Below are 16,564 nucleotides of genomic sequence, written 5' to 3'. Positions count from 1 at the left end.
TACAGTAGCATTTTGTTGATGTTTAGCCTTGCTGATTGGCTCTGTTCTTGCAATTTTTCTCATGTTCTCCTCTGCTCTTATTCTATCCAGGCTCCTGAGGCGGAGGTGGATGAATGAGGGGATCACGGTAATGTCACCTATCTTCTTTGATTGCCACCTTTTGTGTCATAAATATCAGTTCAGTATTCAGTTGAGTAGACACTTTTGACCAAAAAAATCTATCATAACTCAAGCTAACAAGACTAAGATATTTTTGTCTTCCTCAGTGGATGGATGGTTGGTGATGTCACCCATTTGTTTCCAGTGGCACACATTATGTGATCCACTTACATCTTTTTTATATGTTTTGACTTGGTGATTATTATTAAATTACATCTTAATGATATTTACTAGCTACTGGTCTGGCAGCTGTCTTTGCACATGACTCTTAAATTTGGAAGAGAGATGTTTTTTTTCATGTATTATTCTATATTTGTGTTTTTGACACTGCTGTTCACTACTGACACATGATATTTGTGAGTGCTGACATTTTGATTTATTAACCTTTTGCAGGGGCGCCACCAGGGATTTTGGGCCCCAAAAGATATCACACTGGGTCCCACCATCAAACACAGGCAATGCCGACCATGTGCCGATACTAACTGTACAATATCTACTGACTGTGTAATAAAAGCTGGTTTAAAAGACATGAAAAAGTACTTGTCCCCATTTTTTATTTCATAATGATAAAATGTAATGATTTTTCACCGCTGCATTGAAAATGTCCCCGATTTTCATTTCAGAAATCTGGTCACCTTACTTTAAGTTCCACCTCTGTCGTGTTTTTGGACGTAATATTTCAGATTTTGCGGTTTTAAATTGTTTTATTTTCACGGTTTTCACCAGAATAGTTAGTAAGTTATTGTCTCTGACTTGATGCTGGTAGACTTGTCGTCTACTCTACGGTACAACAATTATCTTCTCAGGTTTCAGCTGGTAATGTGTTTCAGTAAAGGATAGTATTGTTATATTCCCGACTAAATGAAATCGCTGTTATTTAAAGCCACAAACAGCATAACATCAGCATTTAAACAGTATGTAGACAGCGGTCTAGTAGTTCGTAAACGATGCGCGAACGAGAACGGGTTAAATCTTGACATACTGAGTATCTTTGATAATTGCTGCAGTTTGTGAGAAGCTTGTTGCTAAGAAACATTAGAAATTCGGCTCTTGTCCAATCGCTGCTGGAGGAAGCTTGTCACGTGCTTTAAACAGACCAACCAGATTCAGAGGGCAGTTAGCGTCAGTACCTGATGAAGTTTATCCAAGCTTGTGCTCCATCAGAGTTTTTAAGTGAACGTAGCTGCTTATTTTCACTGAGTAACATCAAACCCTGCTTTGCTAATGAAATATATTTCCAACTCTTGACGAATATTCTTCGGTGTGTCATATGGTAAGACTTGAAGCTTGTTAATGCATTGTTCAGCCTATCCTCCGTGGTTGTCAAGGTTAGCTGATAAGCTAAGGCTAATGTGTACTTTTAGCTAAGCTACATTGACTTCTATATTTAAACATGTCCTTTACATTATAAGACTGACTCTGCTAGTTTGACTAATCAAAACATCATGACTGAGTATATGATATGAAGTCAGTGCATGACTGGAGTTCCTGGCTGTGATTATTTGTGTAGAATTAAATTGAGTTTAATTTAGTGTTGTTGTTAATGGGATTAGTAAGTGTTTGCAGCTACTTTTCCCCTCATCCACATCCTCATCCTCACAGCTTTTAATGATTATATTCCACATTATTCTACTCCAAGGAGACTATTTTTCTACCATTTGTCTTGGTGTTGTTTAATTCACAGATTTTGCCTGCAATAGACATTTTACTTTATTACCTGTAGAAGTGAGACTTACACAGTTATCTCTCAAATGTATTTTTATTTTGTGTACAAAAATGTAAACCAATTCATCTTGAAGGAAAAGCTGAAGTGTGTTGCAGTTCATCTCAAATATCATATCATATTTTCAGTGTATCTTGTTGGATGGGATTGGTTATACTGGTTGGAGACACTAACCGCTCTATTTCTTATCTTCCCACAGAAGAAAACAATGAGAACTCGCTCAAGTTCACCTCCAATTCATGTGCACGTCAACGATGACACAGCGGTCCACGTGCATGTGAAGAGCCAGAGGAAGAGTCCCTCCAGGTCACCTCAGGTTAGAGGTTAACCTTACAGATGTTTGGACTGTGTGTGTGTGTGTGTGAGTGTGTGAGTGTGTGTGTGTGTGTGTGTGTGTGTGTGTGTGTGTGTGTCTGTCTGTCTGTCTGTCTGTCTGCAGCTAATCTCACATACTACTGGACCCATCAGCCTAATATATTTTGTGAACATTTATACACCACTACAAAGTAAGCTTTAGCTCTTCATCAAACATCATCATCACTGTGGCTGTTTCTGCTTGTACTGTTCCTCCTTGCATTATTACTAACTGATCCGCTCAACAAAGAGCTCCAAATATCTCCAGCTGTTCTGATGTCGACCAGTTTTTAGCACCAGTAACGAAGCTCTGTTCCTGTCAATTCTTCACAATAAAAGTCTCTATTTATTTATATATTTAAAAGCTTTTATGATGAAGCAGGAAATGTTGGGTTTGCATCAGTGGTAACTTAACATGATTAAGTTGGCTAATCAGAATAGAGTGGGTTCATCAGGAGTCGGGTCTTAAAGAGACAGGAGCTGCCTATTAGAGACAGAGGCTGAACTGAGAGGCTGCATAAAGGACCAGTAGAAGATAAATGTAAAGCTACTTTAGTGGAGTCCCAGAATAATAATATAGAGTTCAAAATGAACATAACAGACCCCCCCCCCCTCTTTTGGACTTTCATCTTCTTAGCAGTCCTCATTATTTTATGATATGTGTTATAACATAGCATAAAGCACTTCTGGCAATTGGCTAGGCTAAAAACAAGGCTTACCTAGACTGTTGCAAGCCACCTTTTTGTCTTTATTGTGGCTTAAAAACTTATATCAATAAAAGAGTTTGATCTCATCTTGAACTGAAGCATCTGCCGATTAATTTCATACCTGATATGTTATGATCGTCTAAAGTAAGGCGCAATATGAGATGAATAAATCCCCATTTGTGTTATCCTCGCTGCAATTTTGACTGTACACACCTGTCAGACATCTACATGCTACTATTAATCAGATCATTGATGGGTCAGTCAATCATGAATGAAGCTTATTCTACACAGTCCATAGTACACACACCATGGAGATATTCTGCTTTGTGTTTTAAAGGGGAAGACCAAGGCCGACAAAGGAAACCTCCGTCCTTCAGCCAAAGTCAAAACTCGAGTGCCGTGGATTCCACCGGGGAAGACCTCCATCCGGGACGGCTCATACAAGTGGGAGGTAACATAAAGGAAAATTACACCTAAACTCTGTCCTCCATAAGGTTTTTATCTGTGCTTTGTGAAACAGCTGATTTAGTTTTTAGTGTTACTCAAAGTGTATTTTTTTACACAAAGGGGCCAACGCACCGCCTTGAGATCACACCATTGCTCCCTGATCCAGAACCTGAACCTCCCCAAAGTGTACTGCGATTGGCCGACCTCACATCAGAAGAAGAGGAGGGGCTTCACGGACGAATCAGCCAGTACGAGAGGAAGATTGACAGCTTACTGTCAGAAGTCAGCTCTCTGAAGAATGAGGTCAGTTTGTCCTCTGGTCGCACAAATCACAGCCTTATCAGCTCCCTGTTTATCATATATCATCACTATCTGATCCTATCATATATTATCATTATCATTATTATTATTATTATTATTGGATGTATTGGATAACATTGGCAAACGACAAAGGTTTTAAGTCTTGTCTCATTACATGTATTTGATATGATAACAGTGCTTCAGACATATTTGTTTGTATTGCCACAGTTAAAGTCAGTGTATGTATGTGCGTGTGTGTGTGTGTCCATCAATGTGTATGCAGGTGGAGCTGAGGAAGAAAGAGCAGCTGCTGGAGCGTCGGTCAGAGCAGCTGAGTGTCTCCCAGCGGGTGATAGCAGAGCAGGAAGAGGAGCTGGCTGAGGTGACCAAAGAGCTGGAGGTGACTGAAAGGGAGAACTCCAGACTACGTCATTCCATGGAGAAGATGCTGGAGGACACTGACTACAGCAGGTATCATATATATATATATATATATATATATATATATATATATATCACAGTAAATACTACAGCAGGTATATATGTTATTTGAAGTATTAAATTTGGAACATTTTCACAGTCTGAAAAATAGAGTCATTCATGGCCAGCTGTGATATAGATGAAGACTGTTGGTCTGATTTATCAGAAATGTTTTACATCTGGTATGAAGAATGAACAGATCCAGGGTTAGAATGTTCCAGATAGAGAGCAGCTGCTCTGTGTGACTCCTCTCCTGTGGGAAAAGGAAGAGAAATTAGATTCTGATTCTCCAGAGCCTGCCTGAAGACACATTTCATGTCATCACTCTTCTTTAATGTTGATCTGTCAAGATCTCTAAACAACAAAACCCAGCAGATTACTGCAAACTTTTCAGATATTATTTCTATAAAATCTCAATAACAACATCGATAGATAGACAGATAGATAGATAGATATTGTCATTGCACATACAATACAATGAAATGTGTTTTGCATTCCCATCCTAGCAGCATACATGAAAATATATATGTATCTATTACAGATAAATATATGGATATATATTAGAGTGCAACAATAGTGCCATATATATTGTGCTTAGTGCCTGTGTGTGTGTGTGTGTGTGTGTGTGTGTGTGTGTGTGTGTGTGTGTATTAGACTGTATGCTGTGTAAACAGGTTTTTAGATGCTTTTTATATCTTTTAGACAGTTTTATATACTGCAGACACTTTTGTTGTAGTGCAGTATTTTATTATTATTACATTAAGTATTTTTGTTTTATTAGTACAATTTGTGGTAATTTAGTCATTATTTTAGTTTTTCATGAGAAGGCTCTACCTATAATTTGCATGTAGACCTGTAGGAATATTGGTACAGTAATAGCCATAAGTCTGTGTTAACTGGTTGTTTGTGTTGTTCTTGCAGACTAGAGAGGGACAGTGTGCAACAAGACAAAGACACTCTACTAAGGAAACTGATGGAGGCTGAGGTGGACGGGACAGCAGCTGCTAAGCAGGTGTCAGCTCTGAGAGAATCCGTTTCCAAACTGTCCGGCACTTGTGGCAGCGTGAGTATCAGTGTTTGGTCTCAGTACCAGCCTGGGAGTTCTACCGAGTAACACACTGCTTTAACCTGAGATTGTTCACAGGACCATTTTCTGACATTATGAGTTTTTTTCCTTGTGTAGCCATGACTTCACCTCTCTCTCTTTCCTTGCTGGTGAAGAGGCTGTCAGGCTCTGAGTCGTCAGTCTTGGCCCGTCAGAAGGAGCTGCTGCTGCAGAAACTGGAGACATTTGAGGCTACAAACAGAACCCTGAGGCACCTTCTCAGAGAGCATCACAGCTCCCAGGTACTGTGTGTTAGGATGGATCCTCAAAACACTGGCTGTGTCTCACTTCCATGCTATATAATAATTGTGTGTCCTAACCCTTAAAGTCTATGTAAAGTAAGAATAAATATGTGTTCTGAGTTTGACATACCACAGAAAAGTGTGTTGTTAACCACCCTGCCAAATTTGAATGATTAAAAAAATCGCCAAATATGTGAAATTAGGCTTCATAGTTGTGTAAAACTCAGCCTCTTTCTCTGCTCCCAAACGCTGTGGGAGTGCCCGCCAAAACCCCGCCCCTACCAAGTGCCGCCTGTCAATCAAAGTCACCACCTCTACCCGAAACCATAGACTGTATAAAAGAAATGGACGTAACATCCATGACGTCACCCATTGCTTTATGGACTGCTGCTCGGAAGCCAATAATTTTGAATCTAGGCAGCGCCATCTTGAAAATTTCAGGTGCATGCTGGGAAAAATAAAAACACAGATTCTACTTATATGGGCATTAAGCGGAGCCATGGGTGCAGCGGGGAGGTTGCTATGGTTGTGAGGGCTGGATCTCAAGGACATTGGTCAATCAACCTGTCAATCACGACGTAGCCACGCCCTAACGCATACCCTGCTTTATTGTCAAATATAAAATCAGGGAGGCCAAAATTTCACAAATGAACATCATACTGCATTGAAGAAGGCTTTAAACTAGCGATTGAGACCATAAACACATTTTGAAAACGTTTACTGAGGTTAGAAATCAAGTGAGAAGTTGGTGAATTCTCCATTGACTTGTATAGAGACGGAAGTCCTTTTGACACCAAAACAGTTGCCCCCTGGTGGCCTTTTGCTAGAATGCAGTTCTAAGTTACTTCCGCGTTGGCTTCATTTCAGAGGACCAGAACTCCCCACCTGCCCGAAACATGGTCTGAGAGCTTTCTGCTGCTAGCTCAGCGGCTAACTCGGTGGCTAGATCGGTGGCTAGCTCGGCTGCTAACTCAGCTAACTGGCTAACTGTAGACTGTAGTAGTAGTAGTTTGTGCTGAATGTATTTCTACCTCTACAGCAGCAGGGGCGGGTTTATGCTAATCACTAAATCCTGAACACAGAAATCTTGAAACACAGTTTGTGAAGCCTAGCTCCACAATTCAAATCTAAATGGTTGAAATGCTTTTTACACCTTTTTTAGAAATACATTTATGATCTATTTAATGTGTTTAGAAGAAAATGTCTGAATTCACTTTACATGGTCTTTAAAATATGCTTTTTTGCCATTAGTATACAATAAATGAATGCACTATATTATTAAATATTACCAGGATGCAAAATGATTGTGGAACTATTTCACCACCAGCCACTCTTACTTTAAATTTCATCCAGCCGTGAGCAGCTCCTCCATTTTCTTGCATTATGGGAGAATAGTGTCAATAACAGAACACTCAACAATCAAGTGTTTTAATTGGCAAACCAACTGTTTTGTCACATTCCAGTGTAAACACACTCTATAATCTGCTTAGAATAAGTGTAAAGTCTGGCTTCTGTCTACATCTACTAACAACAGAGTCAGTAGTAGTACATGTTAGCGAGTCTTTGCAAGGTGCCAGTCTGTCCGTGTTCTATATGCATTTAAAGGAGAATTGAATGAAAAATAATGTATTGCACTACTGAGATCATGCTGGTCAATTTTTCTGGAAAAATCTCAGCCTCTACAGACTGGGTGCAGTTGAGATTGACACAAACTGTTAGGAATGTTAGGGTGGAAAAAAAGAAACATGACATGAGTGTTATTCCACAGAAATATCAATGACATCACATATAGAGTAGTCACACCATACAGATATCCAGAGAGCAGCCTGTATCTACAGAGCATCCAGAAAGTATTCACACCCCTTCACTTCCCCCACATTTTGTTATGTTACAGTCTTATTCCAAAATGGATTAAATTCCTTCTCCCTCATCAATCTACACATAATACCCCATAATGATAAGGCCAAAAAGGTTTTTTTTAGAAATTTTTGCAAACTTATTAAAAATAAAAAATTGAAATGTCTTACAGGGTGTGAATACTTTCTGGATGTACTGTATATGTAGAAATAGGTCAACCTAAACTACACTGATAGAAATATTGACCTATGTAAATAAAACCAAGTCTTAAAAAGTAAAAGAAAGAGCATTAATTAACAATGAACATTTTATTTGTGACAACAAACAAGCAGGATGTGGAGCTGTGGTCTGAACTGTGAGTGTTTGACTGCAGTTACCTCAGTATTCTAACTAAACATCAGCTGTATCTATACCATCACCACTGCTGCAGCTCCACCTGCTTCATTACACCTATACAGCTCATCTCAGCTGGAATGGAACTACTGAAGAAGAACATTTTGAAAACAAGCCTGATCTATTATAGTGTCTTTATGAGCTTGACATTGTCTCAGGTTAATGTATGAGTTCTGCTTCATTCTACAAATGCAGCTGCAAATTCAATCCAGTTTGAGTATGAAAGGATTCAAGCTCATTTGTTTATGATCAGTTGCTATATCAATTGATTTTATATCAATTGATATCATATCATGTCCAAGATTGTAACTGAACTGAGAAAATTTGAATAGACAAAACAGCTGTTTTAGCTGATAGTGAACTAAACACCTGACAAATTAAAACACTGCAGAAAGGCAAAAATCCAATGAACTGGATTCCATCTGACGCAAAGCATTACCTGCAATACAGCCAGAGATGTTAAAGGGATATTCACCCTGGTATAAACAGCAGAGACATACCTCACAGCATATTATGTTGTCTTTCTCAGGTCCTTACATTGTTGTCTTGTTGGGATTTCAGCAGCAATATAAAATCTAGAAGCATAGTAACTTTCATGTGTGCTGTCTTTAACAGATGGAGTCAATCCGTCTGTCAGAGCAGAAGGATGCTTTACTCAAGACACTGGCAGACACAGAGGCAGAGAATGCTGTGAGTTGAATAGAAGCCGATGATTTCATTTATTTTTAATCAGCCTGAATTATTTCTCCTTCTCTATTTTACCTATCAATCAAACTTCTTTTACATGTTTTATATTTCATCTCATCATAGAAAGCACGCTGAGTTCCCCCTGTATATGAAATGTGCTGTTAATTAAGCTTGCTTTGCTTTTCCTTTCACAGCATCTTCTGGTGAAAGTTCAAGAGAAAGAGAAAGAGATTATTCAACTTGCCACACTTTTAGATACTGAAAAGGTACTGTGAGCACATATTTCACTCTTTATGATGTGTTCTACTATAAATACAGCTCAGGGATCTAAAATTGAATCTTTCACTAATGGAAATCAAAGCACAAGACCTATTTGTTACTAATGTAAATTCTGCTGTATTTTGTGAATGTAGGATAATGCAAAGAGCACATCAGATTTATCCAAGAGTCTGGAGACAACAAGAGCTCATTTACAGGGACAGCTCCGTAATAAAGAAGCTGAGAATAACCGGCTGGCTGTGCAGATAAAGGTCTGTCAACTGTCTAACACAAGCTGTCATATGTAATCATCTGTTGTTGCTTGTGGTGATTCTATTAGAGTGATGAGGATGATGGGTAATGAAGTTTACGCTCTTGTTTATCTTTTATCCTTTCTGCTGGTTCAGAACCTGGAGCGAGCAGCCAACCAGCAGAAGGCAGAGATGGATCACCTGATGGATCAGCTGGTGAGGCTGAAGCAGCAGGCCAACGTAGACCGAGAGGATCTGAAACGAGCCACACGGGCCCAGAAGTTGAGAGCCGAACGCAGCGAGGACACGGCAGGCCAGCTGAGCGAGCAGCTGCTGGACATGGTAGGACACAAGCATCTCACATTCATATAGTTATCACCATTATAAAGTACTTTAGTGAAAATAATAGATTAAAGAAACACTTAGTAAACTCAGTAGTTACCTAATCTTTTATTCCTTTTTAGAGAAAGCTTCAATCCTTCTCTTGTCATGTGGCTCAGTAACAAATCAGGGTCAGCAAGATGAGCAATTCAAAAATCAATTAAAACTAGTTTTAAAAGCAGCATCAGGTTTGTTAAAATGTACATTTAGTATTTTTGTTGCTTTTATATCATTGAAATGACATTTGCACCATTTTTTACCAAAAGTAAGACTGAATGCTCCTGAAAATGTCAAATGGTGTAACCACAAAAGAATGATAAATATTCTATATTTTATCCTCCTACAGTGTATTTAAGTGGACTTATACTAATAATAAAATATAAATGTTTCCTGATCTCCATGATTCTCCAGATGAAATGTAATATTTAGAACAATAGTATTCCATTAGCTTTATTTAATATAAAAGTTATAATGTAAGATCATGCCAAACTAGTTGATATGGTGTTTTATTGACTATTTACTGTTTTTAAGCAAATTGAATTATTTGGTACAAAGTTTTTGTGGTTACACCACTTAGACATTTTTGCCATAATCCTCTAATATATTCTCTCTAAATGGATTAAAAACAGAAGTTTGATGCTGGGTCCACAAAAAAAGAATGTGTGAAGTTATTCATATGTTTATTTTCACATATTAACCCTTTAAATTTAAACTAAACCACATGGACACAAAAAACCATCACTGACCCCTATACGTCCACCCTTATTCTGCACTGCTGTTTGTAACAGAAAAATTAAAAAAAACAAAAAAAATCCACTGTAACAAAAAAGCTAATTTTAAAAAACTTTCTTCCAACAGGAGCAGCAGATGTCAGACGCACTGTCAGCAGCTGAGACTTGGCAAAGTCGCCATGACCAAGAATCAAAAGATAAAAGTAAACTTGAGGTTGAACTGTCTGTGTTGAACAGGTAAATACACACACACAGCTGAAACATAGTTGATCATTTTCTCTAGCTTTGAACATGGATGAATGTGAAATTGGCAGCAGGGATTAACATATGTCCAAATAGTGCACTATCAACATTATATTTTATAGTATTTGGGCTCTAACTATTGTTTTCATTGTCAAAGTCACTACTTGGATTTCAATAGTAGGGCATCTTGATAATATAGATAAAAACATGTATCGTATAATGTTCTGTAATGTGCTGCAGTCGTGTTGCCGAGCTGACGGAGCAGCTGCAGGGCACAGAGGAAAAAGGACGAACAGAGAGAGAATCCCTGTTAGATCACCTGCATGGACTGACTACACAGAGTACTGCTGTCAAACTGGAGAACCAGTCCCTGAAGGTGAAACACCCAACCACCCACAGAAAGCTTCACATTCACTTTACACTGACAACACATTCATTTAGTGTTAACCTGGCTTTGCCCTGATTGTAATTTGTTCATATCTGTATCTGTATCTTTATATAATGATCTTCCTATCTCCATGTATTACTCTAACAGACTTAGACTGACTTATATTACATTAGGAGGGTGGACTGTCCTGTTCATTTCATAACTAATGAAGCTGTGTGTTCCTGTCAGGCTACAGCATCTGCAGTGGAGGAGAAGCTGGCTTTGTCTCAGTCAGAGCTCCAACATGTCAAAGCTTCCATCAAGCAATATGAAAACCTGCTGGAAAGCTATAAGACCCAGGTACATGAAGGAGATTGTGATAGAACAGCAGATATTACCAATGGTTGCTGTTAAAGTCTGTGTAAAGTAAGAATAAATATGTGTTCTGAATTTGACATACCACAGAAAAGTGTGTTGTTAACCACCCTGCCAAATTTGAATGATTAAAAAAATCACCAAATATATGAAATTAGGCTTCAAAGTTGTGTAGAAATCAGTCTCTTTCTCTGCTACCAAACGCTGTGGGAGTGCCCGCCGAGTTCACTGAAACCCCGCCCCCTACCAAGTGTCACCTGTCAATCAAAGTCACCACCTCTACCAGAAACATGAACGCTATGTCTGAGAGCTTTCTACGACTAACTCAGCTGCTAGCTCGGCGGCTAACTCAGTTAACTGTAGACTGTAGTAGTAGTAGTGTGTGCTGAATGTATTTATACCTCTACAGCAGCAGGGGCGGGTTTATGTTAATCATTTTCAGACCCACCCACTAAATCCTGAACACAGAAATCTTGAAACACAGTTTTTGAAGCCTAGCTCCACAATTCAAATCTAAATGGTTGAAATGCTTTTTACACCTTTTTTAGAAATACATTTATGACCTATTTAATGTGTTTAGAAGAAAATGTCTGAATTATGTCCATGAAAAAGTTCAAAACAATTCGTCCCTTCCAGGTGAGGAAAACCCGGTCTGAGGCGGACGAGTACTGTGCCCGGCTGGCAGAGGCGGAGCGGGAGGCCAAGGCGGTGCGAGAAGAGCTGGAGAAAGAGATAGAGCATGTGCGCAGGGAGATGCTGGGGCGGCTGGCAGAGCTGGAGGATCTTCCCGAAGCCCTGCAACACTCTGAACTCCAGCTGCAGGAGGCTCAGGAGAGGGAGCGAAGCCAGGAGAGACGCAGCATAGAGCTCAGCTCTACACTGACAGACATACGCATGAAGGTTACAGCAGTCCCACACATCACGTTCAAGAAAGCATCACAAAAATCATGATTTTAAATGCCAAGCTCAGATATTACTACAGACATTTGGGAAAAGCAGTAAGCCCTCTGTGTTGCATTTTGGATTGTGAATCATCAGGTCAGATTTAGCTGAAAGCTTGCTGGATGCTGGATGGAACATTTAGTACAGACAGAGATTATTCCACTGTCAGATATTGAATATTGAACATGTTAGTGGTGATTTGTCCTTAACTTGATGATTCATTTTTTTAAATGAAGGAAAATAAATAAATAAACTCAAAATCAAACAACTGAGGCACCTAATGAATGAATCTTATGCAGGGAAAATAAGTCCATTGTCCAGGCAAGCAGGAAGTTTATGTGGTCTAGTTTTTTTCTGGTATAGATTCACCTTGTGTGTCCAAGCTGCCCAGTTCCTTCAAAACAAAAACGATGAACTAATGTTTCATTATTAAGTCTTACAAGAACAACAAATAGCTCCAACAAACATTTTTACCCATAACCAGGGAAGAAATAAATGATAGGAAGTTATGATTTATGGGAAATGTAGTTTTAGACTAGTATTAATCAGCAGTTCATTGTATGTGATTTGAAAAGCATTTTAAAAGTGCTAACATTTGTTGTAAGAGCACATTCACTTCAACACTTTTAGTGAGTGCATGGTAGCAGGAGCTCTAAGAAGAAAACCAAATACAGTCAGAGCCATTTGATTTAACACTTGTTTTATGTTGATTCAGGTGGAGACTCAGGGCAGCCAGATGGAGCTCCTCAGGCAGAAGAACAAGGTGCTACTGGAGGAAAACAGACAGCTTCAGCAGCAAGTGGAGATTCTGGAAAGGTCTGTACTTCATCAACAGCTGACTCACTGCTGGCTGTGACACTTTGTACAGAGGACACAGCATTTTTCATTTAATGACCAGCAACTGCTCCCACTAGCTGCTCCTAGCTTCTCTTTCTTAAATCGTGATGAAAATGTATCTAAATTATTTGATTAGTCTCAACTTGTTCTTAATTAAGTATGATCAGGTGTTTTCTTATTGATCAAAAAACAAGCTGTAGAAGTTAAAGCCTTTTTATAATTTGGAAAAAGCATCTCAATATGAAATAAAGCTGCAAGCAGTGATGATCGGACCTTCACACCATCTTGCAAGTCAGGGCACAGAGCAATATTCCTGAATATTGGAAATTGCATGTAGCGATAACTATCTAAACACACACCAAATGTACATTATGTTGCTGCATATCAAATGTAGAACACGCACTTTAAATCTCAGGTAAATCACAGTAAGTTTGTAACACAAGGCTTCATTGCCAGCAGGCAGTGCCACACAAGTGGGTCATTGCCTGACACGCATATGCATTGTCATGAATATCCGTCATTGCACGTACTGTAGTTAAGTAACTGAGTTAAATATCACTTCCTGGGGTTTAGCATAGCTCAGTGGGTAGCGCACCCGCCCCATGTGTAGAGGCTACAGTCCTCGCTGCAGGCGACCCTGGTTCGAATCCCGCACCGAGAACACTCACTACTTCTATGTCATGATGCTGTATATCAGACGATGCTTATTACATAAGACTGACCTCGTGTCAGTAGGTGGTGCTGTGACTATGACTCAATATGACATGTAGATGTGTTCAGAACTGGACTCCTAAACCCGAGTTACAACAACTTCCTGTTTCATTTACCATCAGCTTATAACTTTGCAGCACGATGGTCTTTTAAATCTAAAGTTGCTGTGGTTAATTCTCTAGGAGGAGTTTGTTAAAGTACAACACAAAATTTCACAGTAAATTCAAAATAGCTGGCTGGTGTTAGAGTGTGGCTCCAACAGTCTGGATATGGTTCATATGACTACCAAATGAATTTACTCTACAGCAATTTTAAAGGTGGCAGCTCTCTAAAAATTGTCAAGCCAACTTGCCACACTCAGGCCCAAGATCCACATCAGATATCAATTTTCACCAAGTCTGATGTGTGTGTTTTTGATTGAGTTCAGCAAATAATTATCATAATACTGATCTTTAGAATAACAATAGGCAAGCTAATATCTAACAATATAATAAGTGCTTTGTTTGACAGCTAAAGTAACTGTCCTCTTGTTTGCCATCTCCCAGAAAACTGGAGGAGGCTGTCGGTCAGAACGGTGACCTGCTGGCTGTCATCGCCAAACGGGAAGAGAGCGTCCAAGGCAATCAGCTCCGCCTTGAAGAGAAAACAAGGGAATGTTCCATGCTGAGCCGAAAGCTAGAGGAGGCACTGGATGATGCTCGCCATCAGGTCTGAACCCATGTTAAACACTGGTCATATAAAGTGTTCAAAAATTAGCTCTTGTATTTTCTTTAACACAGTGCTATTTTTCATCTGAACTAAAGGGTTAGTGCAGCATGGGTGTACAGAGCTGTATGTAATTATAAGTGTGCATGTCTTGGATTGAGGGATATATATCACTGTGGCCCATTAACCACTTAACGCGCGCTGTTCCGTCTACGGGACGGGACGGATGTTAGGAGGTAGCCACAAGTTCTTCTGAATGTTTTAAACACCAACCCTTAAACATATATATTCATGCCGTACATCGTTAGAAAGCTTAGATTGTCCTGATTCATTCAAGACCACTCACGACTTATATGGTTGCTCACAGCCGTAATAGTATTAGCGATTAGCTCGGCTAGCCCCTGAACTAAGTAAGAAAAGCTATAATGCTACATACCTTCAAAGTCTTCCCTTTATCCACAACGATCATCTTATGACTCAGCACTTTCTGTACAGCTCGCCAAGTATCCATTCTTGTGAAATATGAAATCCGTTTCCATAAAACCGGAATACTTTCCTCAATATGTCAACATGTATTTAGTCCAACACGTAACATAATAACACAAATAACAAACCATACACGGTCCGTTTACGTCATTTCCTGACCTGCACGTCCATATCAGAGTACACGTGACTAGATGTTTACGACCGTGAGCCTCTCCTGCTTCTGACGACACCACACACAAGCCAATCGGTGTTTAGGATTAGGCAGTACATGTCTCCAAAGCCAATGAGGACATGTGACCGACAACAATGACGACATGTCTTTGATTGACTGCTGTTCTAGCCTATAGAAATATTCGGTGAAACGAAGTTGATAACCTTTTAGCCAATAGTCAGAGGTTTCCAACGGTGTATGACACTAAGCTATTAAGTTTGGCTGTCCATAAACAAACTCCAAGCGTAACCGGCGTGCGCCCGGTGCGTAAAAGAGTTGAACCATATATCATTACGCACTCGGCATTTTGGTACACGGTTGGTTCTTCTTCGACTTGACATATCACTTATACCAAAATAAACAGATAGATAGATGGATAGATATGGCCAAACAAAAAAATATGGTTATATGTAATAATAATAATAATAATAATATTAATAATAATAATAATATGGCGTCAGCTTTCATTAGAGACCAAGATTTTGATTGTAGGGAAAGGGGATGTGAAGTTATAGGTGTTTGATTGCGGTTATACAGCTTTGGTAACCAAGTGTCCATTTGGAGTCTCCAAAAAGGACCTGAGGAAAATGCATGGACATACCTGTTGAAAAATAATTCAGAAATATTCGTCTTTTGGTCTTTTGACTCCAAATTTGGACTGCATGAAGCCAAGACATGTGGCTGTGGCCTCATTGTGTCTATATCCTGCTGAGAGGTCCCTGAATGTCTGTACACATGTCATTGTAAAGGCAAACCTATGGGCGAGTAAACAACCCCATCATTGTAACCTCTGCCACTCTTTGTCAGTAAGTCACAGAATCACACAGACACTTTTACAAGAATCCTGAGAGTGTTTCCTTTCCAATGATACCAGACACATCTCTGAGTCTCAAACTATGTGGGATCTGTGCTGCTCACAACTTGGGCATGTCGTTTAGGCTAACAGCATAAAAAACAGGGGCGTGTGTTAAGTGGTTAATTAAATCCAATGTGTTATATGTATCTCCAGATGTCTGAGACCATAGACCGTGCTACAACCAAAGAACGCTCCACCCAGTCCAAGATAGAGGATTTGGAGACCCAGCTCAGCAGGACTACCTCTGAAATCAACCAACTGAGACGCAGCAAAGAGGAGGTAAAAGCCTCCATCGACACTTCGCACAAAGCGTGTGTGTGTATGTAAGCTTTTGTAGATGTGTAATTTTTATATTTACGATGGTCAGGTGGAGCGGCGGTATCAGAGCCGACTGCAGGACGTGAAGGATCGCCTGGAGCAGTCGGACAGCACCAACCGCAGCCTGCAGAACTACGTCCAGTTCCTCAAAGCCTCCTACGCCAATGTGTTTGGGGACTCGGTTCTAAGCAGCTCACTGCGCGCCCCCTCGCCCATCTAACAACCTGTACATCAGCAGGTTGAAATATATATATATATATACATGTATATGCACACATTCCAGAACAGTATAGTGAGTTGTGCCCTGTTACATTTATCCTTGCTGACATGAGCTGGAGGCTGTAAAGATGACAGTGTCACTCAGCTGCATGGTTGCTTGTTTCATTCCACTTTGAACCAGGTGGGTGAAGAGCAACAGCATCAATGAGTCACCATGCT

At 39.7% G+C, this 16,564-nt stretch overlaps 1 protein-coding gene across 1 annotated transcript; it reads left to right on the top strand.

The window, feature by feature from the left end:
• Positions 1-1,397: 1,397 nt before the first annotated feature.
• On the top strand, positions 1,398-16,453 carry odf2a (outer dense fiber of sperm tails 2a). Its single transcript, XM_053339349.1, has 19 exons — positions 1,398-1,432; positions 2,082-2,198; positions 3,293-3,394; positions 3,511-3,693; positions 3,974-4,161; positions 5,092-5,225; positions 5,402-5,517; positions 8,383-8,457; positions 8,649-8,720; positions 8,868-8,984; positions 9,120-9,305; positions 10,203-10,312; positions 10,559-10,694; positions 10,935-11,045; positions 11,697-11,960; positions 12,718-12,818; positions 14,096-14,258; positions 15,962-16,087; positions 16,176-16,453. Exons 1-19 carry the CDS (start codon positions 1,430-1,432, stop codon positions 16,344-16,346), a joined length of 2,475 nt encoding a protein of 824 aa, XP_053195324.1. The 5' UTR covers positions 1,398-1,429; the 3' UTR covers positions 16,347-16,453.
• Positions 16,454-16,564: the final 111 nt, after the last annotated feature.

The sequence above is a fragment of the Scomber japonicus genome, chromosome 19 (assembly GCF_027409825.1).
Source record: "Scomber japonicus isolate fScoJap1 chromosome 19, fScoJap1.pri, whole genome shotgun sequence".
Classification (NCBI taxonomy): Eukaryota; Metazoa; Chordata; class Actinopteri; order Scombriformes; family Scombridae; genus Scomber; species Scomber japonicus.
Note: the sequence above shows the minus strand (reverse complement) of the source record. Positions and strands in the feature narration are given on the sequence as shown.

Excerpts from the sequence above, each read along its gene's own strand:
- odf2a (XM_053339349.1), top strand. Across the intron at positions 2,199-3,292 it reads GTCCCTCCAGGTCACCTCAG|GCCGACAAAGGAAACCTCCG; the intron begins GTTAGAGGTTAA and ends GGGAAGACCAAG. Across the intron at positions 16,088-16,175 it reads TGAGACGCAGCAAAGAGGAG|GTGGAGCGGCGGTATCAGAG; the intron begins GTAAAAGCCTCC and ends TACGATGGTCAG.